The 13,937-nt window shown below is 36.3% G+C and overlaps 1 protein-coding gene across 2 annotated transcripts; it reads left to right on the top strand.

The window, feature by feature from the left end:
* Positions 1–35: 35 nt before the first annotated feature.
* eif2d (eukaryotic translation initiation factor 2D) lies at positions 36–12,809 on the top strand. 2 transcript variants are annotated; one of them, XM_067395250.1, is made up of 15 exons: positions 36–221; positions 901–1,091; positions 1,169–1,252; positions 1,323–1,413; positions 1,679–1,786; positions 6,197–6,447; positions 6,527–6,644; positions 6,864–6,909; positions 7,003–7,109; positions 7,282–7,434; positions 7,526–7,615; positions 7,731–7,826; positions 9,214–9,334; positions 12,369–12,543; positions 12,635–12,809. In XM_067395250.1, the coding sequence occupies exons 1-15, from the start codon at positions 166–168 to the stop codon at positions 12,703–12,705; spliced, it is 1,758 nt and encodes a 585-aa protein (XP_067251351.1). In that variant the 5' UTR covers positions 36–165; the 3' UTR covers positions 12,706–12,809. The 2 variants fall into 2 exon arrangements, with proteins under 2 accessions (XP_067251351.1, XP_067251352.1); XM_067395251.1 differs by lacking the exon at positions 12,635–12,809 and adding an exon at positions 10,134–10,192 and having other exon boundaries at positions 12,369–12,511.
* The last annotated feature ends 1,128 nt before the right edge of the window (positions 12,810–13,937 follow it).

Genomic DNA, 13,937 nt, shown 5'->3' with positions numbered 1-13,937 from the left:
ACGCCGGTAATTTCCCGTCGGACATGTTTCGGCGCTGCACGCGCATGGTGCTCAGAGCAGATGGTTGAATTACTCTAATAGTTTTTTTATAATATGGGGATTTAGAGAACACTTCGTTATGTGATTTTAAGCGGCTTCTTGCAAATACCACGTCAGAATACCAAGATGTTTGCAAAAGCGTTTCGTGTGAAATCAAACACCGTTATCAAGGGATCTGACAGGTATTCAACAGTTACATTTTTAAAGATAAGTTAAAATAAATACACTTGCAAAGTAAATCTGATTCAGTATTGAGTCACATCGTGGACATTGTGTTTTCAGGAATCAATGTCAGATTTAATATTGAATAGTATGTGGCTTAAATGTTGTGATAATTATATTGTTACAGTATATTGTGTATATGTTTTCTTTTTACTCATTCGAGATCATCTACTGTATCTTTACATAAAGTGCCTTACAAAAATATGTTTCTTGGTGATTCCATACCCTTTTATAATATGCTATTGTTGTATTACTCTTGTTACTGCATTGTTTGCTTTATTTACATCATAAGGAACATCTTGGTCAAACCCTGTGATTATTTTCCCCTCTGAAATGTCTGGTAATACATAGGAATATTGAGAGTTTATAAACTCAAGATACATTTGTGTAGTTATTAAAAGAGACAACTTAAGATTAGCATGATTATAAGCAGTATTTCTCCCCTGATTTTCACATAATTATGTCATTTTCAGCATTTTAAATATCTTAGTACATGACATTTTTATTTAGTTTGTTTATATATATATATATATATATATATATATATATATAATTAAATACAATACACACATATAATACGCACACACTTACTGCATTTATTTTGATATCTTGTCATTGTGGTCTTTTCTGCCCATACAGGAGGAAGCTGAGAACAGATATCTCAGCTGCTTTTCCTTCTCTGTCAGTTCAGGAACTAAATGAGCTCATCCCAAATAAAGAAGAGCTGAATATTGTGAAGATTTACGCACATAAAGGAGATGCAGTCACTCTGTATGTCCTCCATAAAAATCCCATATTCTTTCAGCTGGAGAAACAGCTGTTCCCAACAGGTGAGTCTGCAGCTCACCATCAGTCTTTGTTGTGAATGCTGATGAAGTTTATGCTAATTTTTGCCTGTTGATCTTAGTGTACACACTGTGGCGATGTCCCGCCATGCTACCGGCATTCACCACGTGGCCACCTGTCCTGCAGAAGTTATCCGGTGGAGCAGGTCAGCACCTGTTTGTTAGTGTGCATCTGTGTATCTCAGAGAACATGTCTGACTCATTTCTCTCCTGCAGATCTCATGTTGCCTGGTGTAGTGGTATCCAATAGTGGCCTTCCTGAGGTACATCAAGGCGATTGCTGTGCTGTCACTCTTGTGATGAACAGGTAACGCTGGGCATTCCATCACATTTCACTCTCATAGGTGATTCATATTGGACTTAAAATCTTGAATGATCTGAAAGATACCACAATTGGATAAAGATTTACAACTTTTTGTTATTGCGATTATAAACTGGATTTGGCTATTCTTACTCATCAGCATCAGTAGCGTCTGTAGCATTTTGAATGATGTTGAGATGTGGAGCCTTCATTATTAAAAATGCTTGTAAATAATATTCTCTTATGTGCATGTGGCTTTTTGGTGTTAAAGGGCACCAGTGGCTGTTGGGACAGCAGCTGTGTCGAGCACTGAGATGAGGAAGAGTGGAATGAAGGGGAAGGGAGTGAATATTTTACACGCATACATGGACCAGCTGTGGTGAGCTTTGCGTTACAGCATTAATCTGTCTTAACTTTCATTTATACTTCCATTTCCGACCACTTTGTCATGTCAAATTTATTTGTATAGCGCTGTTCACAATACACATAGTTTCAAAGCAGCTTTAAAAAAAAACATGACATTAAAGGGTTAGTTCAACCAAAAATGAAATTTATGTCATTAATTACTCACACTCAGGCCGTTCCACACCTGTAAGACCATCATTAATCTTCGGAACACAAATTGAGATATTTTTGTTGAAATCTGATGGCTCTGTGAGGCCTCCATAGCAAGCAATGACATTAGGGTGAACTAACCCTTTAATGTTATATCTTATTATCTTCATGCCTTATATGAGCATTTAGCAAATTATAGCAGGGTGATAATATTGGTTGTGTTTTGCAACAGTATCAAAAATCAAGCAGTAGAGATATGCAATGTATTATATATCACCCTATGTGAATATTACAGTGACTGGGAGGTGACATGTTGGGTTCATTTAGTTTTGTCGTGGCCACAACATATAAACTCGTGGGAACGTGATAATATGTCGTGGCCACAATATATTGATATAAATATATAATATGAGATTTTGTTTTGTCGAGGTAATGTCATCCTTATGTCGTGGCCATGTGATGTAAAGTCGTGGCCTCGAGATCATATGGTGAGGAAATGAGATATTTTTCTCGTGGCCACGACTTCATTATGTTGAGGGAACGAACGACATTTATTTCTCATGGCCACGAGTTACATGTGTAAACAACCTGCGTGACCATGGCAACCTGGAACTATCACAAATGGATGAGACCATGATAATATTTATTTTTAATTAAGAATGAAAAATAAGGGTGGAATATATATATATATATATATATATATATATATATATATATATATATATATATAATATATATATTCCCATAAATTAAAATTCCTGTGCGCCTACAGAAATAAAATCGTAAATAAAGCTTTCATTGGTTATATACAAATAATGAACAAAATATTCTATTTTTTAAACTTAAACTACTGTCGCCAGAAATAGGCTACAGAAATACAATAATAAAGTACAAAAAACTTTATTGCCATGATCGGGCATTTACAGAATTTAACCTACAGAATACAAATTTTCACTAACAAAGTACAGAATATTAATTAGATAAAGAAATATGAGAAATGAAGGGGGAAATAAAGCAAATAAATGTACAAATGTAACTAATAATAATATAAAAATATTAAATAAAAAATAAACGATAAGTGAATGGATTTAAAAGACTTGGATGGGATTAAAATGTACAACGTTTAAACATTTATTGATAAACTTCATTCGAATGCTGTCTAAGTAACATAGCGTGCAATACAATATATTATGCACTATGTTAATATAATAATTTCTTAATTCCACTCTTTTTCTAAAGTAAAAATAAATATTATTAGTCTCATCCATTTGTCATCCCGGTCACCATAGAATATACTGCATGTATGCACAGTTCCAGATTTTCCCCCCTACTCTTACGCAAGAGTAGGGGTAAGCCCAGTCCATGACTGGTGTTGATCTAACCTATTAGCATAGATACCGCTCTGAGAGAACCGCAGCAGTCCGTCATTTCTGTTTCCTCACTGTAGCTGCTGGAGATGTGTAAGGTCTGCGCCAAAAACATTGCAAATGTTCTGTTATTGGATGTACCAATTAACATAAGAGTCTCCATATATATTTATTGTCAGAACACCGGACTGCTTCACAAACAAGGGTCAGTTTAATCCTGGATTTTCACAAACGATTAACATTACAGACTGTACATGGTAGTCGATGAGTTTAATCAATTTAAAGGGTTAGTTCGCCCAAAAATGAAATTTCGGTCATCAATTACTCACCCTCAAGTCGTTCCAAACCCATAAGATCTTCATTCATCTTCTAACACAAATTAAGATAATTTTGATGAAATCTAAAGCTTTCTGACCTCCCTATATGCAGCAACATCATAACCAATTTCAAGACCCAGAAAGGTAGTAAATGCATCGTTAAAATTGTCCACGTGACTTCAGTGGTTATGAAGCGATGAGAATACTTTTTGTGTGCAAAGAACAAACAGACAAAAATAACGACTTTATTCAATAATTTCTTCTCTTCCCTGTCAATCTCCTGTGCTGTTTACGTTGTGTAAACAGTGCAGTGCTTCCTGGTTCTACGACAGAATGCCGACTCATTATTGGCCAGCTCCTGCGTCAGCAGCGCACACGTGCGTCATGCTGCTCACATGTACTGCATCGTCTAATACTGAGCTGGTGTTCTGACGTAGAACGCTGCACTGTACTTTTTACAGCTTTGCTGTATATAGAGAGGTTAGAAAGCTCTTGGATTTCATCAAAAGTATCTTAATTGGTCTTCTGAAGATGAACGAAAGTCTTACTGGTTCGGAAGGGCATAAGGGTGAGTAATTAATGGCCGAAATTTCATGTTTGGGTGAATTAACCCTTTAACTCCGCAACAACTATATATTTATCAACTAACCATTCAGAAACTTCCAGTTGCATTCTAAAACTTATAACTTCTTCCTGAGTCTCTCCATCAGTGTCCGTCTCTGGTTCAAACATGTAAGGTTGAACACCGCTGCTGACAATTTCTGACATTTTGGCCGCATGAGATTCTCCAGTTTTGTTGTTGTTGAGTATCCGAAATGTAAGCTGTTAAAGCGCTACCTTCTTCTGGAAAGGGTGCCAGGAGCAGCAGCTCATTTGCATTTAAAGGGACACACACAAAAACGACATGTTTTTGCTTACACCCAAATAAAAGGGGCATAATAGGTCCCGTTTAAGTGGTCTAAATTTATATATGTTTTGTAGCGTTTGTGGAAGCAGTTAGCCTGGGTGCCAGCCCGAACCCCGCCCACAACATTTTTTGGACGGGAAGTTCGGTCTGGACTCGATCCATTGTGGAGTAATTATGCTCGGCTCCCAGAAGGCCGAGCCAATCAAATTGCCAGGGCAGGCTTTAATCGATGATGGATAGGCTATCTGCAGTTACGTAACCACCCACGTCATCAAAGAGCGCTTGGGGAGTTTGATTGACAAGCGATCTAACCAATCAGAATGCCGCATCCGCCATTTTGTCCAACAAAGCAGTCAGGAGTTAGAAGATTAACATCGGTGGAGTTAAACGTGAAAAATTGTGCATATTGACGTCTTTCCGCGTTTGAAACAACATTCATTCTCATGTTCATTCATGTTTATTTGATGCTATAAATGGACTAGTAGGAAGAGATGATCGGTTCACGAGCCTCTTGAGCTGAGGCGTTACAGCAATCTGTCACGATCATGGTCACAACACATTAAAGAGCCACAAAACAGTTTTTATTGTTTGAATTTTTTTAATAACTACACAGTTTGAAAGCTGGGATTTTGTTTAATATCATAAGTAACCTGCTCTGTCTCGTCTGTCGATGTGTTGTCAGTTTCTTTGCTCCGCGATGTATTTTCCACTCTGTGTGGCGTGACAGCGCCACGGCTTGTCGGACAAAGCAACAGTAACTAAGGGGGACGAGTCTTTGCAAAAGGTTTACAACAATGATGGCTGTTGAAGAACTGAGATGTGTAGATTCCGCCATCGCGTCCGTTATAGAAGATATCGACAGCGCATTAATTTTAAAAGAGGAACAGAGGACCGCGATCAAGGCATTTGTCGATAGGAAAGATGTCTTTGCCGTCCTTCCTACGGGATTCGGCAAAAGTTTGATTTATCAGCTGGCCCCGATGGTCGCTAAGAAGAGTTCTGTTGACAACTATGCGTCGGTCAACATACGTCACTTACTCTGTAGCTCTGATTGGTTGTAGGTCTATCCAATTGAGGTCTTTCCTGGATCGGTTGAAATACGCCCCCATAATCAAAGCCCAATGGAGCAGTATCAGACTCATATTCTGACTAGAATTGAGTATGACCACGTCAGGCTAGGAAGCAGTAGGACCATAAAATGTTTGCCCAATCATTGCATTCAGTCCGATTGTCAACGCATGTATTTTCATACCTCCGCACACCTTCCTCACACAGACATCATGTCATCAGTGTGTTTCTCACTATGCAGTGTTAGATAGATATCAGTCAGCAGTGTCAGTCACAGCAGCTACCTTTTACAGTTCCTACTAAACCAAAACAAGTTTGACATGTAGTTGCAAAGTTACTTGTGAAGTTTTGTTCACTCATCAGCTGAAAACATCATAGGCCAAAAAAAAAATATTTCTGGGATTTAAGAATTGAAATCAGTTCATCAAAATGAAAATCAATGAAAATAGAAAAAACTTTATTTTCAACCCAGCCCTAATAGCTGGGCAATAATATAGTTTACATTTTCAGATGATATAACATCAATTATGCATCAAATTAACTTTCTACAGACATTTTTCTCAAATTCTGTGTAGGGCATTTGGTGATAAGACGCATCCTCCGGTTATACCGGTCACAAACTCTCCAGCACAGGTGGAGGGAGAATCAGAGGGAGAGGAATGTGAGGAGAAGGATGGCTCTGAATCGGCTGTAGTGGAAACATCTTGTCAGAGCATGCAGGAGCTGAGGCTGGATGAGCATGAGGTGCTGAAGGAAGAACAACTGCTTGAGGATAAAGAGGGTGAAGACACTGATGGAGAAGAGCATGACTCTAGATCTCCACAGGGTGAAATGTCTTTGACTTCTTGTCACACTTTTTTGTAGGCATTTTCTGTATGTTGACGTTCATGTCTCTATTATTACAGAGCAGATGGATGAGTTATTGCTGCAATGTTTCCTCCATGCCCTTAAGACTAAAGTCAAAAAGTCAGACCTCCCACTACTGACCAGCACCTTCCTGAGCAAGCACATGGTGTCCTGCTGGTAATTTTGCCTCTATTATTAATCTTCTGATGACTTGCCTTTATTTCCTAAGCTCAGCCTTTTGCTTTACAGCAAATATTATAATTTTTTAACTTAACACTGTGAATCACTGTGGGACATCAGAGACATTAAACACATTAAAATGATCTTTAATACATTGTGTTAATTGTAACGTGGTCAAACTCGAAATGTCACAATCTCTACTTTTTCCCCCCGCAGTCCTAGAGGAAAGCAACTAGATATCAAGAAATCAAGTTATAAAAAGGTACACTGTTCACAGATTGTGAGGTTTTAGTCAATTTCAGTGTAGCCTTATCTTTGCTTTAGTAGGTCACAACTTTTCTCTCTTCCTTTCCAGCTGTCTAAGTTTCTGTTGTGCATGCAGAGAGATCACAGTCTGGTTCAGGTGAAGGAGCTGAGTAAAGGTGTGGAGAGCATTGTGGAAGTTGACTGGAGGAACCCTGAGTAAGCAGTCAAACCATTCACTATTAAAATCTCATTCATAAACTTTAAATTTATTTTAAAACAGTTGAAATAGTAAAAAATCAACTGAAAATATGCTTGTTGATGTCCAGCAATTGTTCTTGGTTTTGAGGGAAGTGGCTGTTTTCTTGAACAACATGTTCTACTTCTACAGATTGTGTTCTTTCAGCACACCAGAGGATTGTGAGCCGGAGAAAGAGTCTGAGGGGTGCGGGGCTTGTGAGCTCCCATACCAACCCCCTGAAATCACACAACTGTATGGGGTCACTGCACGCCTGGAACCTCTTTTTCAGGACGCCCAGAAAAAGTTAACGAGTGGAAACATTTTGTTGTGAATTTCTTTTTAAAGTGTGTTAGTGGGAGTGTAGTGGGAATGTTGAGCATTTTTTGTGTTTCAGAAAGGGGACGCCTCTAAAGGCCAGTGAAGTGAGGAATATCATCACAGATTATGTGAAGAAAAATGAACTGGTCCATGAAACCAACAAAAAGTGAGCTTAAGTACCATATGGATCTATGCAAACTACTGCATGGTTTCAGTACTATACTAGTGTAGTTTCACAAGGTTTGGACTAAAGTGACTTCCTCTCTTCTCTTATTCATCAGTTATGTTAATATTAACCCTACACTTTGTGACTGTTTGCTGGAGAAGTCTGAGTACCACGAAGTGGAGACACTGAAATGGGATGACCTCTTTAGCAGGTAAAAATGCATAAAGTATATCGTAGCATTGTTTTTTTGTGTGTGTGTATGTGTTTCGCAAGAAGCACATAATTGTCTTAAAGGGTTAGTTCACCCAAAAATGAAATTTCTGTCATTAAAGGTGCCCTAGATTCAAAAAATGAATTTACCTCGGCATAGTTAAATAACAAGAGTTCAGTACATGGAAAAGACATACAGTGAGTCTCAAACCCCATTGTTTCCTCCTTCTTATGTAAATCTCATTTGTTTAAAAGACCTCAGAAAAACAGGTGAATTTCAACATAACACCGAATGTTACGTAACAGTCAGGGTGTATGCCCCCAATATTTGCATATGCCAGCCCATGATTGAGGCATTACACAATTACAAATCTCTTTGCTCTGTGATGCATTTATCACTGCGTGTGGCGTGACAGCGCCACGGCTTGTCGGACAAAGCAACAGTAACTTAGGGGGCGGGTCTTTGCGAAGGGTCAATTCGGCTAGGTATACATCCGCGCTAAAATATCAAGGTGAAAGTCATCATAGCTTGCGTAGTTTAGACCCAGCTCCTAACCCAACTTTGAGAATAGATTAATGGCGATATTTTTTTTTATCGCCCGATAAGAGTCTCACGTTAACGCAGCACGTTAACGCCTATAACAGCCCACCACTAATTAAAACATCAAGATAGTACATCCTACAACTACACCAAAACATTATGCCTATACACTTTGTAAACATGAGTCACAAAAGCTCTTTACTTGCACCAACAACACAATAATAATAAAAACAATGGTATATACATTTGGTATAGCAAAAAAAAAAAATTGTTACCTACATCTTACCAAAGACTTGTGTACTCAACATTAAAATAGTTGAAGGTGGACTGTCTCCACGTTATCTCAAAATGTTCTGTTATGGCTGCACAATGCATCTCTTATTTACAAAAATGTTTGTTATAATGAGAGGATTTGCGAGTGTGCAGCTTTTGTTCAGTTCTAATGTAAACACCTCTTATTGGCCATTGCGTTCAAGAAATCAACAGATATTAATGATTGGCTGCATTGCTCAATGCTGCAAAAACACAATGTAAACAGAAACATTTGACATTCTCCAGAGTGCAAATACAGATACATGCTGGATCGTTTGCCAAATGTTTTGCCAATATGCTATTATTATAAAGAGAACCAGTATTTATGGGCAGCTAAAAGCAATCAGAAGCAGCAGCAGGCAGTGGTTTGAGTGAGAAAATTCCAGGATAGTCTCTACACATGCTTTGCCTAAGTTTCTGATTCATATTTCTGAAGATAATGTGTTAAAGTTACTGTTGTAGACAAAAATAACACAGAAATAATGTTTTTTTGCTCTTAATAGTAAGTTCACTGAAAGACTATATAATTCTGCAGGACTCTCACCAGAATGCAGGCATGCCATGAGGTGCTGTTTCCAGGTCAGCCTCCTGTTGTTAAGAAAGGACAGATGGAGCCTATAGACATTACTGTAGCCTCCAGAGGATCCAATAAGAAGGTATCAAGGCATTATAAGAACATGGCTGTATATAGTGGCTCCAAAAATTATTTGGATGCTTAAAGGCACAATATGTAAGATTTTTGGATTAAAATATCCAAAAACCAGTAGAACAATATTGTTAACCAGCGTTACAACCCTCGTCATTGCATCACCTGTCAATGACGTCATACCCTTGCTACTCTGTCCTTCCATAGAAACCATGGAAACACCAAAGATGCTTTAAAGGGGTTATGAACTGAGAAATCAAATTTTCCTTGAACTTTTGACATATAAGAGGTCATTATATGTCAAATTAAATAAAACAATATGAATGTAAGTGCTCAAACATAACTGTAACAAAGTTCAAAAGGCCAATGTTAAACGTAACTTTAATCTTCATAAACAAGCAACAAAGCGAAAGCAGCGGCAACGGCCATCTGCGGCATATACAGTAGTAAGCAACATAAAATACCGCAGTAAAATACGCTGCTTCATACCACAGTAATGTTAAAAAAAAAAAAACTTTAGTACATTAGCTCACCCATGAATATGATTTCTGCCTGAGTCCCATCTGATTGTTTTTCCATTGGCTGTGAAGGTGAAGATGACAACTCCCATGATTTCACGTTCATTCTCGCTGTCATCAAGCCACGCCTTTGTTATTGTTTTAAATGAGCGACCTCTAGCAACGAAACTTACATACTGTGCCTTTAAGCCACACATCTATGAACATGATTTATTACATAACACAATATCATATCAAGTGTTTTCTTTCTCGGAACTAACTTCACTTGTCTTTTAACCAACTGGTGTCAAGGTGTTATTAGTGGACCTAGGAAGTCAGTTTTCTGAAGTGTCCTATCAGAGTAACCACAGGTGTAGTTCACTACATTAACTATGAACATGATCCATTAACTTCTAACAATCAGAATGTGTCAATGTACTTTTTATCTTGATGATATTTGTTTTTGAAAGAAGCCACGACTGCATTTATTTGAATAAAATACAGTAAAAACCATTTAAAATTATTCAAATTTAAAATAACTGTTTTCTTTTAATATATTTTACAATGTAATTTATTCCTATGATGGCAAAGCTGAATTTTCAGCATCATTACTCCAGTTGTCAGTGTCACATGATCCTTCAGAAATCATTCTAATATGCTGATTTGTGCTGATAAAGAAACATTGTTATTATTACTTTTGAAATCAGCTTAATATTTTTGTGGAAACCACAAAATAATTTTTTTTCAGGATTCTTTAATGGATAGAAGTAAAAATACAAAAACAAAAAACAAAACAGCAATTATTTGAAAAATAAATCTTTTGTAACAAAGTATTGATTGCTCTTATTTAAAAAAAAAATCTGTTAGTATATGGTAGTGTATCTGTTGTTTTATCATCTAAATGAGTTTTATTGGGGCTGTCGACAATAACGTATGCGATTTAATTCAAATTCTTAATGAGCGTCATTAACGTAATTTACGTCACGCACTTAGATGATCTTAGAAGTCAGGAGTTTATCACTGAACATCTACAGTGGCAAAAGTACCTGTAACCCTGGTAGGTTGAAATTTCTATTCTAACCCTTTAACACAATTTGTCTTCGCTGTTTTCAATCAGATCGTTTTAAGCCGTATCAATCTTAAATCTGATGGTTTACTTTGCTGGATATAGTAAATTATGACAAAATGAACGTGTTAAAGGATAAATGGTGTATGCTTAATTTAGTGTGTGTTATATCGATAAACAAAAATATTATCTATTGACGGCCTGGTAAACAGTGTTGGGGTTAGCATTACAAGTAACTTGAGTTACATAATCGGATTACTTTTTCAAGAAATTAGTAAAGTAACACATTATTTTTTCAATTTACAATAAAAATATCTAGGATACTTTTTCAAATAAGTAACGCAAATTACTGTTTTCACATTTATTGACTGTCAGCTCTCCTGTTGCCATGTTGAGATAAATAAAGTGCAGAGTCGTTGTGTGCACTGTGTAAATATAATGGTTATTGTAGTTCTAGACTAAATGTGAACATGCATTTACTCATTTTACTTTACGAAAACATTCAGAATTCCTCAAAATGAATAAAAACGGTGAAATGCAAACCCGTAAATAATTGAATATATTAAATTAAACAAATATACTTTGTTTTTAATCTCATTTTATTAACCAGTCTCTGCTGACCTATAATGAACCAATTCAACCATTCTAATAAGCAAAAATTTCTTTAGATTAGATTTAGAAATAAGAGTGTTAAACTTCCTTCTACTGTATTCTATTCTTCTTTAATCCAGAATGGCAGCACAGCTGAAAGACAGCACAGCTAAGCTGCCCCCTCTTCTGTACAATATGTATTTCCTTCGGCCTGAGGCTTATTTATTTCACTTTTGGTGTGAAAGGGCCTTAACATTTGCCAAAAATAGAACCATTTTTATTGTCATTAAAAACAAACGAGCAAGCCCAGCCCAGGTGACAAAAAGTAACGCAAAAGTAATGTAATGCATTACTTTTCATAAAAAGTAACTGAGTAACACAATTAGTTCCTTTTTTAGGGATTAGCGCAATATTGTAATGCATTACTTAAAAGTAACTTTCCCCAACACTGCCAGTAACCCTTCAGTATGGGGAATAATTAGCACTTTTAACTAGTTGCTTATTAGCCTGCATATTGGCTGTTTATTAGTACTTATAAAGCACATATTAATGCCTTATTCTGCATGACCATGTTCTACATCCCTTCATCCTACCCAGTACCTAAACTTGACCACTACATTACTAACTATTAATAAGCAGTAAATTAGGAGTTTGAGGTTACAAATCATAGTTAATGATAGTGATCCCCCTACTAAAGTGATAACGACAGCCCTCATTTTTTGAGAAATGTAATGACTGTCACTCTTTTTTTTAAATGCAAAAATATATCTTGTGGCCACTTTAAACAGCCCTAATATTTTATTAATTTTTATTTTTTCAATATTATTAGACAGACTGCCTTTTGTCTAATGTGAAATAAAGTTTTGTCACTCATTCTCCCTTTTATTAAGGTTACAGTAATTAAGAATCTGGAGGCGTTTGGTTTAGATCCAGCTGTGGTAGCAGACACTCTGCAGCGTCAGGTTCAGGCCAGCTGTGTCCTCAACGAGTCCCCTGGGGCCAAAAACAGAGTCCTAGTGCAGATCCAGGGTAACCAGGTCCAACATGTTGGCAAACTGCTGCTAGGTACAGTATAGTACAGCGCAATATGACAGCCTATACTTGTACCTGCAATCGTTTGCTTATGTGTGAGAGCAAGTTTTCTCTTTTATTACAGATCGTTATCAGATCCCTCGGAAATATGTACAAGGTCTTGATAAAGCTCCCAAACCAGGCAAGAAGAAATAACAGATGACATCTCCTCAGAAGAGCCAAATGTTGTTGTAACATTTTGAATAATATCAGGTCCAACCATAACGTCATCATCATCAATAAAACAAATCTGATTTCATTCTGAATGATCTCTTAATTTAATCTCATACTCAGCATAATGTTGTCTCCAAAGAGCCTAATTCAGTAACAGCTGTATGTACAGGTTCATTCAGAGAGTGACATGTCACTTAAGCACTAGTTTGCCATACCTATTTAACAGATAGAAGTAACCACACCTCCCTCTCTTGATTGTCATCTTTATAATGATCTATTGCCAAGCATCTGTAGAAGAAAAGTATACACTGTCACAGGCAGTGAATTACAGCTGAACTTTAAGGAATGTTGAACAGAAGTCAACTTGTGCATTTTTAAAGCACACAATGGTTCAAAAATTTGAGGTAGGACTGTTGTTTATTAATTCTAATAAAACCCATTAGAAATTGGAGCAAATGCCTAGAACAAATGGCTACAAAATGCTCCTCTTTCTTGATTTTTGTACTACAAACCATTGTTATTTTAGTACCAAGATACTGTTAATATTTTTATTAAAATTTTGAATTCCTTTCTAAAAAAAATAATTTAGTTATTGTTCTTGCCATTTTTATTTTTTTAATATCTATTTTTTATCAATTTTTATTTCAGTTTAAGTTTGTTATTTTAGATTATTATCTGGTTATAATAAAAAATGTTGCCTTGGCAACTAAATGAAAAATGAGTTAGTTCATTTTATTAAGTAACATTTTTTCATGGTTCTAGTTTTAATTTTTATTTAACTATTAAAAAAAAAAAAAAAAAACCTTTACTATTGTTGTATTACCTATTTCAGATAAACAGCAGATAAAAACTCAAACATAAACCTCTCTTATGTGGGTAGTTCTTGGCCAGAATAAATTTATTGTGGATTAAACCTTTTTAAAATGGTTACTTTTAAAGGGTTAGTTCACCCAAAAATGAAAATTCTGTCATTAATTACTTATCCTCATGTCATTCCAAACCCGTAAGACCTTTATTCATCTTCAGAACACAAATTAAGATGAAATCTAAGAGGTAGACAGCAATTTAACCAACACTTTCAAGGTCCAGAAAGGTACTAAAGACATCGTTAAAACAGTCTACGTGACTGCAGTGGTTCAACCTTAATTATATGAAGAGACGAGAATACTTTTTGCGCGCAAAAACAAAAATAATGACTTTATTCAATAATCTCT

This window comes from Chanodichthys erythropterus, chromosome 9 (assembly GCF_024489055.1).
Source record: "Chanodichthys erythropterus isolate Z2021 chromosome 9, ASM2448905v1, whole genome shotgun sequence".
Classification (NCBI taxonomy): Eukaryota; Metazoa; Chordata; class Actinopteri; order Cypriniformes; family Xenocyprididae; genus Chanodichthys; species Chanodichthys erythropterus.
Note: the sequence above shows the minus strand (reverse complement) of the source record. Positions and strands in the feature narration are given on the sequence as shown.

Coding starts and splice junctions, on each gene's coding strand:
- eif2d (XM_067395250.1), top strand. CDS start 166: ATGTTTGCAAAAGCGTTTCGTGTGAAATCAAACACCGTTATCAAGGGA. Junction 222..900: donor GTTATCAAGGGATCTGACAG/GTATTCAACAGT, acceptor CTGCCCATACAG/GAGGAAGCTGAGAACAGATA. Junction 9,335..12,368: donor CCAGAGGATCCAATAAGAAG/GTATCAAGGCAT, acceptor CCTTTTATTAAG/GTTACAGTAATTAAGAATCT.